The sequence below is a fragment of the Panulirus ornatus genome, chromosome 4, assembly GCF_036320965.1.
Source record: "Panulirus ornatus isolate Po-2019 chromosome 4, ASM3632096v1, whole genome shotgun sequence".
In the NCBI taxonomy this organism is placed as follows: Eukaryota; Metazoa; Arthropoda; class Malacostraca; order Decapoda; family Palinuridae; genus Panulirus; species Panulirus ornatus.
This window is the reverse complement of record NC_092227.1, coordinates 39,710,915-39,729,289: the sequence shown is the minus strand read 5'-3', so window position 1 is coordinate 39,729,289 and position 18,375 is coordinate 39,710,915. Positions and strand designations below refer to the sequence as shown.

The 18,375-nt window shown below is 40.7% G+C and overlaps 1 protein-coding gene across 1 annotated transcript in view; it reads left to right on the top strand.

Annotated features, from left to right (window-relative positions):
- Positions 1-18,375, top strand: part of mei-9 (DNA repair endonuclease XPF mei-9) — a 739,294-nt gene that overhangs the window by 46,920 nt on the left and 673,999 nt on the right. Inside the window, exon 3 of the mRNA XM_071694005.1 lies at positions 9,238-9,326. Within this exon, the coding sequence (XP_071550106.1) occupies positions 9,259-9,326 (68 nt within the window). The 5' untranslated portion in view covers positions 9,238-9,258. The remainder of the gene's footprint in view (positions 1-9,237; positions 9,327-18,375) is intronic.

The following is an 18,375-nucleotide window of genomic DNA, read 5'->3' as shown; positions in this document are numbered from 1 at the left end:
CTGGGGTAAACCATGGAAAGCTGTGTAGGTATGTATATTTGCGTGTGTGGACGTATGTATATACATGTGTATTGGGGGGGTTGGGCCATTTCTTTCGTCTGTTTCCTTGCGCTACCTCGCAAACGCGGGAGACAGCGACAAAGTATAATAAAAAAAAAATAATATATATGTATATATATATATATATAGATATAAAAAAAAAAAAAAAAAAAAATATATATATATATATATATATATATATATATATATATATATATGGGAGGGTATTGATTGAGAGGGTGAAGGCATGTACAGAGCATCAGATTGGGGAAGAGCAGTGTGGTTTCAGAAGTGGTAGAGGATGTGTGGATCAGGTGTTTGCTTTGAAGAATGTATGTGAGAAATACTTAGAAAAGCAAATGGATTTGTATGTAGCATTTATGGATCTGGAGAAGGCATATGATAGAGTTGATAGAGATGCTCTGTGGAAGGTATTAAGAATATATGGTGTGGGAGGCAAGTTGTTAGAAGCAGTGAAAAGTTTTTATCGAGGATGTAAGGCATGTGTACGTGTAGGAAGAGAGGAAAGTGATTGGTTCTCCGTGAATGTAGGTTTGCGGCAGGGGTGTGTGATGTCTCCATGGTTGTTTAATTTGTTTATGGATGGGGTTGTTAGGGAGGTAAATGCAAGAGTTTTGGAAAGAGGGGCAAGTATGAAGTCTGTTGTGGATGAGAGAGCTTGGGAAGTGAGTCAGTTGTTGTTCGCTGATGATACAGCGCTGGTGGCGGATTCATGTGAGAAACTGCAGAAGCTGGTGACGGAGTTTGGTAAAGTGTGTGGAAGAAGAAAGTTAAGAGTAAATGTCAATAAGAGCAAGGTTATTAGGTACAGTAGGGTTGAGGGTCAAGTCAATTGGGAGGTGAGTTTGAATGGTGAGAGGCTGGAGGAAGTGAAGTGTTTTAGATATCTGGGAGTGGATCTGTCAGCGGATGGAACCATGGAAGCGGAAGTGGATCATAGGGTGGGGGAGGGGGCGAAAATTTTGGGAGCCTTGAAAAATGTGTGGAAGTCGAGAACATTATCCCGGAAAGCAAAAATGGGTATGTTTGAAGGAATAGTGGTTCCAACAATGTTGTATGGTTGCGAGGCGTGGGCTATGGATAGAGTTGTGCGCAGGAGGATGGATGTGCTGGAAATGAGATGTTTGAGGACAATGTGTGGTGTGAGGTGGTTTGATCGAGTAAGTAACGTAAGGGTAAGAGGGATGTGTGGAAATAAAAAGAGCGTGGTTGAGAGAGCAGAAGAGGGTGTTTTGAAGTGGTTTGGGCACATGGAGAGAATGAGTGAGGAAAGATTGACCAAGAGGATATATGTGTCGGAGGTGGAGGGAACGAGGAGAAGAGGGAGACCAAATTGGAGGTGGAAAGATGGAGTGAAAAGGATTTTGTGGTGATCGGGGCCTGAACATGCAGGAGGGTGAAAGGAGGGCAAGGAATAGAGTGAATTGGAGCGATTTTGGTATACCGGGGTTGACGTGCTGTCAGTGGATTGAATCAAGGCATGTGAAGCGTTGGGGTAAACCATGGAAAGCTGTGTAGGTATGTATATATTGCGTGTGTGGACGTATGTATATACATGTGTATTGGGGGGGTTGGGCCATTTCTTTCGTCTGTTTCCTTGCGCTACCTCGCAAACGCGGGAGACAGCGACAAAGTATAATAAAAAAAAAAATAATATATATGTATATATATATATATATATAGATATAAAAAAAAAAAAAAAAAAAAAAATATATATATATATATAATATATATATATATATATATATTATATGGGGAGGGTATTGATTGAGAGGGTGAAGGCATGTACAGAGCATCAGATTGGGGAAGAGCAGTGTGGTTTCAGAAGTGGTAGAGGATGTGTGGATCAGGTGTTTGCTTTGAAGAATGTATGTGAGAAATACTTAGAAAAGCAAATGGATTTGTATGTAGCATTTATGGATCTGGAGAAGGCATATGATAGAGTTGATAGAGATGCTCTGTGGAAGGTATTAAGAATATATGGTGTGGGAGGCAAGTTGTTAGAAGCAGTGAAAAGTTTTTATCGAGGATGTAAGGCATGTGTACGTGTAGGAAGAGAGGAAAGTGATTGGTTCTCCGTGAATGTAGGTTTGCGGCAGGGGTGTGTGATGTCTCCATGGTTGTTTAATTTGTTTATGGATGGGGTTGTTAGGGAGGTAAATGCAAGAGTTTTGGAAAGAGGGGCAAGTATGAAGTCTGTTGTGGATGAGAGAGCTTGGGAAGTGAGTCAGTTGTTGTTCGCTGATGATACAGCGCTGGTGGCGGATTCATGTGAGAAACTGCAGAAGCTGGTGACGGAGTTTGGTAAAGTGTGTGGAAGAAGAAAGTTAAGAGTAATGTCAATAAGAGCAAGGTTATTAGGTACAGTAGGGTTGAGGGTCAAGTCAATTGGGAGGTGAGTTTGAATGGTGAAAAACTGGAGGAAGTGAAGTGTTTTAGATATCTGGGAGTGGATCTGTCAGCGGATGGAACCATGGAAGCGGAAGTGGATCATAGGGTGGGGGAGGGGGCGAAAATTTTGGGAGCCTTGAAAAATGTGTGGAAGTCGAGAACATTATCCCGGAAAGCAAAAATGGGTATGTTTGAAGGAATAGTAGTTCCAACAATGTTGTATGGTTGCGAGGCGTGGGCTATGGATAGAGTTGTGCGCAGGAGGATGGATGTGCTGGAAATGAGATGTTTGAGGACAATGTGTGGTGTGAGGTGGTTTGATCGAGTAAGTAACGTAAGGGTAAGAGAGATGTGTGGAAATAAAAAGAGCGTGGTTGAGAGAGCAGAAGAGGGTGTTTTGAAATGGTTTGGGCACATGGAGAGAATGAGTGAGGAAAGATTGACCAAGAGGATATATGTGTCGGAGGTGGAGGGAACGAGGAGAAGAGGGAGACCAAATTGGAGGTGGAAAGATGGAGTGAAAAGGATTTTGTGTTATCGGGGCCTGAACATGCAGGAGGGTGAAAGGAGGGCAAGGAATAGAGTGAATTGGAGCGATGTGGTATACAGGGGTTGACGTGCTGTCAGTGGATTAAATCAAGGCATGTGAAGCGTCCGGGGTAAACCATGGAAAGCTGTGTAGGTATGTATATTTCCGTGTGTGGACGTGTGTATGTACATGTGTATGGGGGGGGTTGGGCCATTTCTTTCGTCTGTTTCCTTGCGCTACCTCGCAAACGCGGGAGACAGCGACAAAGTATAAAAAAAAAAAAAATATATATATATATATATATATGTATGTGTGTGTGTGTGTGTATGTGCATATGTGTGTGTGTGTGTGTGTGTGTGTGTGTATATGTATATATATATGTATATTATCCCTGGGGATAGGGGTGAAAGAATACTTCCCACGTATTCCTCGCGTGTCGTAGAAAGCGACTAGAGGGGACGGGAGCGGGGGGCCGGAAATCCTCCCCTCCTTGTATTAACTTTCTAAAATGGGAAACAGAAGAAGGAGTCACGCGGGGAGTGATCATCCTCCTCGAAGGCTCAGAGTGGGGTGCCTAAATGTGTGTGGATGTAACCAAGATGTGAAAAAAGGAGAGATAGGTAGTATGTTTGAGGAAAGGAACCTGGATGTTTTGGCTCTGAGTGAAACGAAGCTCAAGGGTAAAGGGGAAGAGTGGTTTGGAAATGTCTGGGGAGTGAAGTCAGGGGTTAGTGAGAGGACAAGAGCAAGGGAAGGAGTAGCAATACTCCTGAAACAGGAGTTGTGGGAGTATGTGATAGAATGTAAGAAAGTAAATTCTCGATTAATATGGGTAAAATTGAAAGTTGATGGAGAGAGGTGGGTGATTATTGGTGCATATGCACCTGGGCATGAGAAGAAAGATCATGAGAGGCAAGTGTTTTGGGAGCAGCTAAATGAGTGTGTTAGCGGTTTTGATGCACGAGACCGGGTTATAGTGATGGGTGATTTGAATGCAAAGGTGAGTAATGTGGCAGTTGAGGGAATAATTGGTATGCATGGGGTGTTCAGTGTTGTAAATGGAAATGGTGAAGAGCTTGTAGATTTATGTGCTGAAAAAGGACTGATGATTGGGAATACCTGGTTTAAAAAGCGAGATATACATAAGTATACTTATGTAAGTAGGAGAGATGGCCAGAGAGCGTTATTGGATTACGTGTTAATTGACAGGCGTGCGAAAGAGAGACTTTTGGATGTTAATGTGCTGAGAGGTGCAACTGGAGGGATGTCTGATCATTATCTTGTGGAGGCTAAGGTGAAGATTAGTATGGGTTTTCAGAAAAGAGGAGTGAATGTTGGGGTGAAGAAGGTGGTGAGAGTAAGTGAGCTTGGGAAGGAGACCTGTGTGGGGAAGTACCAGGAGAGACTGTGTACAGAATGGAAAAAGGTGAGAACAATGGAAGTAAGGGGAGTGGGGGAGGAATGGGATGTATTTAGGGAATCAGTGATGGATTGCGCAAAAGATGCTTGTGGCATGAGAAGAGTGGGAGGTGGGCTGTTTAGAAAGGGTAGTGAGTGGTGGGATGAAGAAGTAAGAGTATTAGTGAAAGAGAAGAGAGAGGCATTTGGACGATTTTTGCAGGGAAAAAATGCAATTGAGTGGGAGAAGTATAAAAGAAAGAGACAGGAGGTCAAGAGAAAGGTGCAAGAGGTGAAAAAAAGGGCAAATGAGAGTTGGGGTGAGAGACTATCAGTAAATTTTAGGGAGAATAAAAAGATGTTCTGGAAGGAGGTAAATAGGGTGCGTAAGACAAGGGAGCAAATGGGAACTTCAGTGAAGGGCGTAAATGGGGAGGTGATAACAAGTAGCGGTGATGTGAGAAGGAGATGGAATGAGTATTTTGAAGGTTTGTTGAATGTGTCTGATGACAGAGTGGCAGATGTAGGGTGTTTTGGTCGAGGTGGTGTGCAAAATGAGAGGGTTAGGGAAAATGATTTGGTAAACAGAGAAGAGGTAGTAAAAGCTTTGCGGAAGATGAAAGCCGGCAAGGCAGCAGGTTTGGATGGTATTGCAGTGGAATTTATTAAGAAAGGGGGTGACTGTATTGTTGACTGGTTGGTAAGGTTATTTAATGTATGTATGACTCATGGTGAGGTGCCTGAGGATTGGCGGAATGCGTGCATAGTGCCATTGTACAAAGGCAAAGGGGATAAGAGTGAGTGCTCAAATTACAGAGGTATAAGTTTGTTGAGTATTCCTGGTAAATTATATGGGAGGGTATTGATTGAGAGGGTGAAGGCATGTACAGAGCATCAGATTGGGGAAGAGCAGTGCGGTTTCAGAAGTGGTAGAGGATGTGTGGATCAGGTGTTTGCTTTGAAGAATGTATGTGAGAAATACTTAGAAAAGCAAATGGATTTGTATGTAGCATTTATGGATCTGGAGAAGGCATATGATAGAGTTGATAGAGATGCTCTGTGGAAGGTATTAAGAATATATGGTGTGGGAGGCAAGTTGTTAGAAGCAGTGAAAAGTTTTTATCGAGGATGTAAGGCATGTGTACGTGTAGGAAGAGAGGAAAGTGATTGGTTCTCAGTGAATGTAGGTTTGCGGCAGGGGTGTGTGATGTCTCCATGGTTGTTTAATTTGTTTATGGATGGGGTTGTAAGGGAGGTAAATGCAAGAGTCCTGGAAAGAGGGGCAAGTATGAAGTCTGTTGGGGATGAGAGAGCTTGGGAAGTGAGTCAGTTGTTGTTCGCTGATGATACAGCGCTGGTGGCTGATTCATGTGAGAAACTGCAGAAGCTGGTGACTGAGTTTGGTAAAGTGTGTGGAAGAAGAAAGTTGAGAGTAAATGTGAATAAGAGCAAGGTTATTAGGTACAGTAGGGGTGAGGGTCAAGTCAATTGGGAGGTGAGTTTGAATGGAGAAAAACTGGAGGAAGTGAAGTGTTTTAGATATCTGGGAGTGGATCTGTCAGCGGATGGAACCATGGAAGCGGAAGTGGATCATAGGGTGGGGGAGGGGGCGAAAATTTTGGGAGCCTTGAAAAATGTGTGGAAGTCAAGAACATTATCTCGGAAAGCAAAAATGGGTATGTTTGAGGGAATAGTGGTTCCAACAATGTTGTATGGTTGCGAGGCGTGGGCTATGGATAGAGATGTGCGCAGGAGGATGGATGTGCTGGAAATGAGATGTTTGAGGACAATGTGTGGTGTGAGGTGGTTTGATCGAGTAAGTAACGTAAGGGTAAGAGAGATGTGTGGAAATAAAAAGAGCGTGGTTGAGAGAGCAGAAGAGGGTGTTTTGAAATGGTTTGGGCACATGGAGAGAATGAGTGAGGAGAGATTGACCAAGAGGATATATGTGTCGGAGGTGGAGGGAACGAGGAGAAGAGGGAGACCAAATTGGAGGTGGAAAGATGGAGTGATTTTGTGTGATCGGGGCCTGAACATGCAGGAGGGTGAAAGGAGGGCAAGAAATAGAGTGAATTGGAGTCATGTGGTATACAGGGGTTGACGTGCTGTCAGTGGATTGAAGCAAGGCATGTGAAGCGTCTGGGGTAAACCATGGAAAGCTGTGTAGGTATGTATATTTGCGTGTGTGGACGTGTGTATGTACATGTGTATGGGGGGGGGTTGGGCCATTTCTTTCGTCTGTTTCCTTGCGCTACCTCGCAAACGCGGGAGACAGCGACAAAGTAAAAAAAAAAAAAAAAAAAATATATATATATATATATATATATATATATATATATATATATATATATATATATATATATATATTTATATATATATATATATATATATATATATATATATATATATATATATATATATAGATAAACATCCGTATACACACATATACATGCATACATATGCATACACATATACAGACATATACATATATTCACATATACATACTATTACTTTTTTTTATTGTACTTGATCGCCATTTCTTGCATCAGCGAATAGCGCCAGGAAGTAAACTAAGAATGGCCCATCCACTCATATGCACATATATATACATAAACACCAATACATGCATATATTCATACATATACATATCAACATATACACATACATGTCCATACACATACACAGACATATACATATATACACATGTTCATATTCATACTTGCTTGCCTTCATCCTTTCTGGGTGCTACCCTGTCAAATAGGAAACAGCATCGGTACACCCCTGCTTTTGCGAGGTAGCGCCAGGAAAACAGATGAAAACGGCCACATTCGATCAGTCTCTTGCTGTCATGTGTAATGATCTGAAACCACAGCTCCCTATCCACATCCAGGCCCCACAAACATTTCCATGGTTTACCCCAGATGTTTCACATATTGTGGTTCATTCCATTGACAGCACGACCCCAGTATACCACATTGTTCCAATTCACTCTATTCCTTGCACGCCTCTCACCCTCCTGTATGTTCAGGTCCTGATTGCTCAAAATCTTTTTCACTCCATCCTTCCACCTCCAATTTGGTCTCCCACTTCTCCTTGTTCCCTCACTTCTGACACATATATCCTCTTTGTCAATCTTTCCTCATGCATTCTCTCCATATGACCAAACCATTTGAACACATCCTCCTCTGCTCTCTCAACCACATCCTTTTTATTTCCACACATCTCTATTACCCTTTCATTACTTACCCTGTCAAACCACCTCACACTAGATATTGTCCTCAAACATTTCATGTCCAACACTTCCACCCTCCTCCATAGAACCTTATCTATATAGCCCATGCCTTACAACCATATTGTATTTATTATTGGAACAACTATTCCTTGAAACATATGTATTTGTGCTCTATGAGATAATTTCTCTCCTTCCAAACATTCTTCATCACTCTAAGTTTAGCCTGATTAGTTGGTCTTTCATGGAGTGTTTGTTCATGATGAACTTGTGTAAAAGTTTTAGACTGGCATCTGCTTTTTCCACTATACTTTTGTACAAAATTTATATGCTCCCTCCTCCTAGTTTTGTAGTATTCATTCCTTGCTCTTGTATATCTTTTATATGCTGGCTGTTCCACAGTGTGTGTATGTGTGTGAGTGACCATTGTTAGCCTCTGCGGTTTAATGTTCACTCAGAGTTAACCAGACCTTGCTGCACGGAGGTCAGTAGTTTGAGTTAGTGTCCAAGGTAGTGAGAAAACATTTAGGTAATAAGAATATATCATTTAAAGATGCTAGAGAAATGATATGTGGTTGAATGCAGTGAAAGCATTTTATGTATAAAGATAGTATAAATGGAAACATTTGCCTTATGTGATGAATCAACTTAGTGTTTAAGGAGAACAAGTAAAAAGTACTTTTCTAAGTGTGAAGTCCATGTTTCACTTTGACACACTAGACAGGAACTGATGATATTTTGTGAATGAATATCAGATGCTTTTTGTATCTGATCCACGCCATGGAAAAATTATAATACTCATAGATTGTTTGTAGCAGAAGAAATATCCTGTGATAAGTTGTATATGATTTCAAGCTAAAAGACAGTTTCCTCTATTATTATTATGATGAATCAACTTAGTGTTTAAGGAGAACAAGTAAAAAGTACTTTTCTAAGTGTGAAGTCCATGTTTCACTTTGACACACTAGACACGAACTGATGATATTTTGTGAATGAATATCAGATGCTTTTTGTATCTGATCCACGCCATGGAAAAATTATAATACTCATAGATTGTTTGTAGCAGAAGAAATATCCTGTGATAAGTTGTATATGATTTCAAGCTAAAAGACAGTTTCCTCTATTATTGAAGTGTTTTGCGGTGCTCTGTTACAACACAAGCACTCAAATATATACCAGTATTTCAATTAATTTCAAACCATTTGTTTAGCATATCAAGCTTTGTCTGAAACCTGTATATAATTTCAAGCTAAAAGACAGTTTCCTCTAATATTGAAGTGTTTTGTGGTGCTCTATTACAACACAAGCATATATACCAGTTTTTTAAATACATATCAAGCCATTTGTTTAGCATATCAAGCTTTGACTGAAACCTGTACAACCTGTCAGAAAAAAATGAATGATGAGATTTCTGAACTTTTCATGTTATCAAATAAAAACTATGAAGATTTATTACATATATACGCTGTATCCTGCATAACTGTGAGATATATGATTTTTTCTTTATCACAGTTTATGAAGTGTATGTGTGACATTTTTTACACACTGTTACAGAAAAAATTCAGATCAGGCTGTATTTCCTTATGTTTAGTTTGTTTCTAATTCATGATCAATCACTTGTATATTGCAGGTTTAAAAGAATCCTCCCCAAATGTTGGAATATGAGAATCAGATGTTATTGGATCTCTTACATGAAGATGGACTCCTTGTGTCAGCCAAGTAAGTAGAGTTCATTATATTTTCTTCGCAGTCTGTCCTGTGAGCATGAGATGTATTTGCAAGGAATGCTTCACTATATTGGTTAGGGCATTTCTTCCCTCATAATTAAGTGAGTAGGCAACAGTACATCCTACCAATTGCTTGGAGCTCTCAGTTTTCTGGGATCACAAGTGTGGAAGGCCATGCGGCAGAGATTTTCTGTTATCAGCTGTCATTTCATAAATCAATGTCTTTTTTTTTCATTTCATTTATTACTTATTTTGATCTGGTACGAATACCAAATAAACATATATAATGACAAGGTTATGTTCGTGGAGATTTGTCATTATATAAGTCATTGAAGCAGGAGTTGTGGGATTGTGTGATATAGTGTAAGAAAGTAAAGTCTAGACTGATATGGGTAAAACTAAAAGTGGATGGAGAGAGATGAGTGACTATTGGTGCCTATGCACCTGGTCATGAGAAGAAAGATCATGAGAGGCAAGTGTTTTGGGAGCAGCTGCGTGAGTGTGCTAGCAGCTTTGATAGACGAGACTGGGTTATAGTGATGGGTGATTTGAATGCAAAGGTGAGTAATGTGGCAGTTGAGGGTATAATTGGTGTACATGGGGTGTTCAGTGTTGTAAATGGAAATGGTGAAGAGCTTGTAGATTTGTGTGCTGAAAAAGGACTGATGATTGGGAATACCTGGTTTAAAAAGAGAGATATATATAAGTATAGGTATGTAAGTAGGAGAGATGGCTAGAGAGCGCTATTGGATTACGTGTTAATTGATAGGTGCGTGAAAGAGAGACTTTTGGATGTTCATGTACTGAGAGGGGCAACTGGAGGGATGTCTGATCATTATCTTGTAGTGGCAAAGGTGGAGATATGTAGAGGTTTTCAGAAAAGAAGAGAATGTTGGGGTAAAGAGAGTGGTGAGAGTAAGTGAGCTTAGAAAGGAGACTTGTATGAGGAAGTACCAGGAGAGATTGAGTGCAAAATGGAAAAAGGTGAGAGCAAATGACGTAAGGGGAGTGGGGTAGGAATGGGATGTATTTAGGGAAGCAGTGATGGCTTGTGCTAAAAGATGCCTGTGGCATGAGAAAGGTGGGAGGTAGGCATATTAGAAAGGGTAGTGAGAGGTGGGATGAAGTAAGATTGTTAGTGAAAGAGAAGAGAGAGAGGCATTTGGACAATTTTTGCAGGAAGATAGTGCAAATGACTGGGAGGCAAGAGGTCAACAGAAAGGTGCAAGAGGTGAAAAAGAGGGCAAATGAGAGTTGGGGTGAGAGAGTATCATTGAATTTTAGGGAAAATAAAAAGATGTTTTGGAAGGAGGCAAATAAAGTGCATAAGACAAGAGAACAAATGGGAACATTGGTGAAGGGGCAAATGGGGAGGTGATAACAAGTAGTGGTGAAGTGAGAGGGAGATGGAGTGAGTATTTTAAAGGCTTACTGAATGTGTTTGATGATAGAGTGGCAGATATAGGTTCTTTTGGTCGAGGCGGTGTGCGAAGTGAGAGGGTCAGGGAGAATGATTTGGTAAACAGAGAAGAGGTAGTGAAAGCTTTGTGGAAGATGAAAGCTGGCAAGGCAGTGGGCTTTGGATGGTATTGCAGTGGAATTTATTAAAAAAGAGGGTGACTGTGTTGTTGACTGGTTGGCAAGGATATTCACTATATGTATGGTTCATGCTGAAGTGCCTGAGGATAGGCAGAATTCATGCATAGTGCCATTGTTCAGAGGCAAAGGAGATAAAGGTGAGTGTTCAAATTACAGAGGTACAAGTTTTTTGAGTATTCCTGGGAAATTATATGGGAAGGTATTGATTGAGAGGGTGAAGGCATGTACAGAGCATCAGATTGGGGAAGAGCAGTGCGGTTTCAGAATGTGGTTGAAGAATGTATGTGAGAAATACTTAGAAAAGCAGATGGATTTGTATGTAGCATTTATGGATCTGGAAAAGACATATGATAGAGTTGATAGAGATGGTTTTTGGAAGGTATTAAGAGTATATGGTGTGGGAGGTAAGTTGTTTGAAGCCGTGAAAAGTTTTATTGAGGATGTAAGGCATATGTATGAGTAGGAAGAGAGGAAAGTGATTGGTTCCCAGTGAATGTCAGGTTGTGGCAGGGGTGCATGATGTCTCCATGGTTGTTTAATTTGTTTATGGATGGGGTTGTTAGGGAGGTGAATGCAAGAGTTTTGGAGAGTGGGATAAGTATGCAGTCTGTTGTGGATGAGAGGGCTTGGGAAGTGAGTCAGTTGTTGTTCGCTGATGATACAGCACTCGTTGCTCATTCGGGTGAGAAACTGGAGAAGTTGGTGACTGAGTTTGGTAAAGTGTGTGAAAGAAGAAAGTTAAGAGTAAATGTGAAAAGAGCAAGGTTATTAGGTTCAGTAGGGTTAAGGGACAAGTCAGTTGGGAAGTAAGTTTGAATGTCAAAAAGCTGGAGGAAGTGAAGTGTTTTAGATATCTAGGAACGGATTTGGCAGCAGATGAAATCTGGAAGCAGAAGAGAGTCACAGAGTGGGGGAGGGGGCGAAGGTTCTGGGAGCATTGAAGAATGTGTGGAAGGTGAGAATGTTATCTCAGAGAGCAAAAATGGGTGTGTTTGAAGGAATAGTGGTTCCAATAATGTTATATGGTTGTAAGGCATTGGCTATAGATAGGGTTGTGTGGAGGAGGGTGGATGTGTTGGAAATGAGATTTTTGAGGACAATATGTGGTGTGAAGTGGTTTGATTAAGTAATGAAAGGGTAAGAGAGATGTGTGGTAATAAAAAGAGTGTGGTTGAGAGAGCAGAAGAGGTTGTATTGAAATGGTTTGGTCACATGGAGAGAATGAGTGAGGAAAGATTGACAAAGAGGATATATGTGTCAGAGGTGGAGGGAACAAGGAGAAGTGAAAGACCAAATTGGAGGTGGAAAGATGGAGTGAAAAAGATTTTGAGTGATCGGGGCCTGACCATACAGGAGGGTGAAAGACGTGCAGGGAATACAGTGAATTGGAAGGATGTGGTACACCGGGGTCAACGTGCTGTCAATGGATTGAACCAGGGCATGTGACGCTTCTGGGGTAAACCATGGAAAGTTTTGTAGGGCCTGGATGTGGAAAGGGAGCTGTGGTTTTGGTGCATTACACATGGCAGCTAGAGACTTAGTGTGAATGAATGTGGCCTTTGTTGTTTTTTCTTGGTGCTACCTCATGCACACGTTGGGGGATGGGGGTGCCATTTCATGTGTGGCGGGGTGGTGGCAGGAATGGATGAAGACAGCATGTATGACTGTGTATATGTGTATATATGTATCTGTCTGTGAATGTGTATAAATGTATATGTTGACATGGATAGGTATATGTATGTGCATGTGATGGCATTCATGTATATACATGTGTAGGTGGGTGGGGTGGGCCATTTGTTTGTCTGTTTCTTTGCGCTACCTCGCTAACGCGGGAAACAGCAATGGGATTTGATAAAAATAAGTAAGTCATTGAAACCCATGTTGTAAACTGAGTTACCTTTAACCAAAGCTTTCCTCAATCTCTCTCTCATATACAGACTATACCTGAAACAGCTTATCATACCTTCAGCACACCACATTCTATCATAACATAATGGAATCTACCAGATTTAACAATTGTTTCCATGTCATAGGTAAATCAGATGAAAAATATTGATACTTCTTGAGAATGCTGATGATGAGGGCTTGAAATGATGGTGGAGTGGGACTTGGGTGTAGTTAAGTGTTACTGGGAGAGAGAGGGAGGGATTACTGATCTTTATTACATCACTATCAGAATTATCAGATTCAGCAACTGCTTAATCTGGAGAAGTAGGAGAAGCTTGCTTTGGTCTTTTGAACACAGTATCCAGTTTTAGCTGTGCCTGCATTTTCTTTCTGTATAAACTTCTTATGCACTTGAAGCATCTTTAAGCTTTCTAGAGAACACCAAGGCACATTCATAGTCAGTACCCATGTCATTGATTGAGGGCCACAGCCTTCTCTAAGCAGACAAACATTTCTGCTAATTGGTCGATTCCCTGCATTTGTCTCCAGCAAACCAGTTTTATCTTCGCTCTTTGATTTCTTTAAAGCCAACACTATTGATAAGATTGTCATTTGTCTGCTGTATCTTGGGGTATTGTTTCTTCCTGCCTGAAACATGAGAAACAGTTCACGCACCCAGACCATGCTTTTCCCACACCTTTCATTTTTGTTAGTTTAATTTCTTCATATGTCTTAGCGATGTTGTTTACTACATCTTTGATGTAATTCTAATACCACTCCCTAAGTGAAGGCTTACCCTAGGTACCACTGAGGAATTGGCTGGGGTGCAGGAGGTGTATTTGGCATGTCTGACAACCCAGTAAGAAGTGAGGATTGAGAAACATTGTACCTTTCTTTCTCTTGAACTTGTTTTTGCACTGAACTTTTATTTTGTAGACAGGCACAGCATTCATGGTGAATGATGTGAATATTTTTAGGAATAGTACTCTATGCTGACTAGAACTGTCATGTGATGAGTGAAATTAGCTGGTGTGTGTGGGGAGAATAGTGAAGGTTGTGTTTTTCCGTTATCTTAAGCTTAGTTTTACACTACTTCTGTTTCATATATAGGCCCATTGTTGGTAGTTAATAACATGAATATATGTACCTAGAAACATTCCACTGTACACCCTGATAAGAAATTATTAGCACATATTAGGAGGATGTTTAGGTGTTTTTTCTTTGGAAATATTCTCATACTTTACTTGTCATTTTTAAGAAGGTAGCCCTTTCCATGAGGTTTACCCCACTTGCTCACATACCCTTGTTCAGTCCATTGACACCACATCAACCCCTGTATACCACCTTGTTCCAGTTCACTCTATCCCATGCACACTTTTCACCCTCCTGCATGTTCAGGCCACAATCACTCAAAAATTTTTGTATTCCATCCTTCCATGTTCAATTTCGGCTTCCCTTTCACTTTGTTCCCTCCACTTCTGATACTCATATCCTCTTTGTTGACCGTCCCTCACTCATTCTTTCCATGTGTCCAAACCCTCTCGGAACACCCTCTTCATCTCTCTCAACCTCTCATTCTATTACCATACCTTGCGCTTGCCCTCCCAGATAATGCTCTCTCTTTCCACACATTCTTTAGTGGTTTCAGAACCTTCTCCCCCTCTTTCACTCTATGATTCACATCTGCTTCCATGGTTGCATTCATTGCCATGTCCACTCCCAGGTATTTAAAACACTTCATTTCCTCCAATTTTTCTCCATTCAAACTCCCACCCCAACTAACCTGTCCCTCAAACTTGCTAAACTTAGTGACTTAGCTTTTATTCATTCACATTTGATTTTAACCTAGTCCTTTCATATTTTCTTCCCAGCTCAGTCACCAATTGCAGTTTCTCACCGGAACCTGTTACTGGTGCAGTATCATCAGCAAACACCAACTGACTCATTTTCATGCCCTCTCATTCCTTACAGAATGCATACTCACCCCTTTCTCCAAGATTTGCATGTCCCTTCCTTACCATCCTATCCATAAACAACTTTAATAGGTGACATCACACAACCCTGCCACAAACCAACTTTCATTTGGAACTCTTCTCCTTTCCTGCTTGTACATATGCCTTAAACTCTTGATTAATACTTCTCACTGATTTGGAACTCTTCTCCTTTCCTGCTTGTACATATGCCTTAAACTCTTGATTAATACTTCTCACTGATTCCTCTCATCACTATATTCTTAAGACTCTCCACAAGCCATCTCTATCCACTGGATCAAATGCTTTACCCAGATTCATAAATGACACATATAAGTCCATCTGTTTCTCTAAGTATTTCTCACACACATTCTTTAAAGCAAAGACTTGACACACATCCTTTACCACACTAGTCCTCCCCAGTCTGATGCTCTTTACATGCCTTCACCTTCTCATTTACTACTATCCAATGGAGAACCATCTCTCTCTCCAATGGAGAACTGTCTCTCTCCCGTTGCTGCACACGTAGGCATTAACAGTGATAATACAAACATGCATACCGACAGTAGAAAAAAGTCGAATTCAGTCCAGAAATCAACTTAGAAGGAAATAAATTTGATATACACAAATGCCTGGAGCATCATTACAAAACACCATGAACTTATATCATATGCAGTTACTGAAAGACCGAACATTATTGCAATTTCAGAAATGTGGGTAAACTGTGAGAATAAACACTTAATCACTGAGTTAGCAGTACCCGGATATAAACTGATTATGAAAGATTGTTTGTACAGGGTAGGCGATGGAGCTTTGATCTACGTTGATAACAATCTAATTGCTGTTAAGATAAGCAAAATTGACACACATACTTTTTTTTTTTTTTTTTTTCATACATAATTGTCACTTCCCGCATTAGCGAGGTAGCGTTAAGAACAGACTATTGAGCGTTAGAGGGAATATCCTAACTTAGCCCCCTTCTCTGTTCCTTCTTTTGGAAAATTAAAAACAGGAGGGGAGGATTTCCAGCCCCTCGCTCCCTCACATTTTAGTTGTCTTCTACAACACGCAGGGAATATGTAGGAAGTATATATACAGAGACATATACATATATACACATATATAAACACAAACATATATACATACACATGTACATATTCATACTTGTCTTCCTTTATCCATTACTGTCTCTACCCCAACCCACAGGAAACAGTATCGCTACCCTCTGCTTCAGCGAGGTAGAGCCAGGAAAACAGACGAAATAGGCCATCCACATTCGTTCACACTCAGTCCAGCTGTCATGCGTAATGCACCGAAACCACAGTTCCCCATCCACATCCATGCCCCACAGACCTTTCCAAGGTTCCCCCAGATGTTTCACATGCCCTGGTTGTCTATTGACAGCACACTGACCCTGTTATGCTACATCATTCCAATTCATTCTATTCCTTGCAGGCCTCTCATCCCCCTGTATGTTCAGGCCCCAATCACTCAAAATCTTTTACATTCCATCCTTCCACCTCGAATTTGGTCTCCCTCTTCTTGTTCCCTCCACTTCTGACACATATATCCTCTTTGTCAATCTTGCCTCACTCCTTCTCTCTATATGTCTAAACCATTTCAACATACCCTCTTCTGCTCTCTCAACCACTCTTTATTTCCACACATCTCTCTTACCCTTTCATTACTTACTCGATTAAACCACCTCACACCACATACTGTCCTCGAACATTTCATTTCCAACACATCCACCCTCCTCTGCACAACTCTATCTATAGCCCATGCATTGCAAACATTCTTTATCACTCCCAAAACCTTCGCCCCCAACCCCACCCTGTGAGTCACTTCCACTTCCATGGTTCCATTCACTGTGAAGTCCATTCCCAGATATCTAAAACACTTCACTTCCTCCAATTTTTCTCCATTCTAACTTACATCCAATCAAATTGTCCCCCAACCTTACTGAACGTAATAACCTTGCTCTTTTTCACATTTATGCCCAACTCTCTCCTTTCACACACTTATCCAAACTCAGTCACCAACTTCTGCAGTTTCTCCCTCAAATCAGCCACCAGAGCTGTAACAACGGCAAACAATAAACTGACTCACTTCCCAGGGCTTCTCATCTCCAACAGATTGCATACTTGCCCCTTCCTCCAAAACTCTTGCATTTACCTCCCTAACCACCTCATCCATAAACAAATCAAACAACCACGGGGACATCACACACCCCTGCCGCAGACCGACATTCACTAAGAACCAGTCACTATCCTTTCTTCCTACTCATACACATGCCTTACATCCTTGGTAAAAACTTTTAACTGCTTCTAGCAGCTCACCTCCCACACCATATACTCCTACGAACTTCCACAAAGCATCTCTATCAACCCTATCAAATGCCTTCTCCAGATCCATAAATGCTACAAACAAATCCATCTGTTTTTCTAAGTATTTCTCACACACATTCTTCAAAGCAAACACCTGATCCACACATCCTCTACCACTTCTGAAACCAAACTACTACTCCCCAATCTGATGCTCTGTACATGCCTTCACCCTTTCAATCAATACCCTCCCATATAATTTCCCAGGAACATTCAACAAGCCTATGCCTCTGTAGTTTGAACAGTCATCTTTATCCCCTTTGCCTTTATACTAAGGCACTATGCACGCATTCCACCAATTCTCAAGCACTTCACCATGATCCATACATACATGGAATATCCTTACCAACCAATCAACAAAACAGTCACCCCCCATTCTTAATACATTCAACGGCAATACCATCCAAACCTGTTGCCTTGCCAAATTTCATCTTCCACGAATCTTTCACTACCTCTTCTCTCTTACCAAACCTTGATTAGGGCCTCAGTTACCCATGCCATCAAATTAACATATATGAAAAAAAAAATTCTTGCAGCTACTGATTCAGATGTTAAACAACTGTTCATATGAAAACTACTGCTCAAACTGCTATTTTAATTTTTTATGGTTATTTCTGTCCTTGAATGACATTAACGACATGTTCAAAAGTAAACTACATCTTGGCGTTATATACAGATCTCCCAAGCAAAGAGAAGACAACATTAAGATATTGTGAAATCAAAACTATAGTATACAGTGAATAAGTTATAAAAGTAGGAGACTTCAACAGTCCAAACATAAAGTGGGACTTGTTAACTGGTGACCAAGAGGGAATGAGACTAATGGAACTGATTGAAGACGCTTTTCTAGAACAGTTTATTAAAAAGCCAACTAGGGATAAAAACGTTTTTGATCTTGCCCTCACCAGTGACACAAACTTAATCAATTCTTGCAAAGTAGGCGAGAGTTTGTCAACCATCACAGTTTGATTAGATTAAAGATAGATTTATTATTATTATTATTATTATTATTATTATTATTATTATTATTATTATTATTATTATTATTATTATTTGTCGCTGTCTCCCACATTAGCGAGGTAGCGCAAGGAAACAGACGACAGAATGGCCCAAACCTCCCACATACACATGTATATACATACACGTCCACACACAGCACATATGCATACCTATACATCTCAACATATACATATATATACAC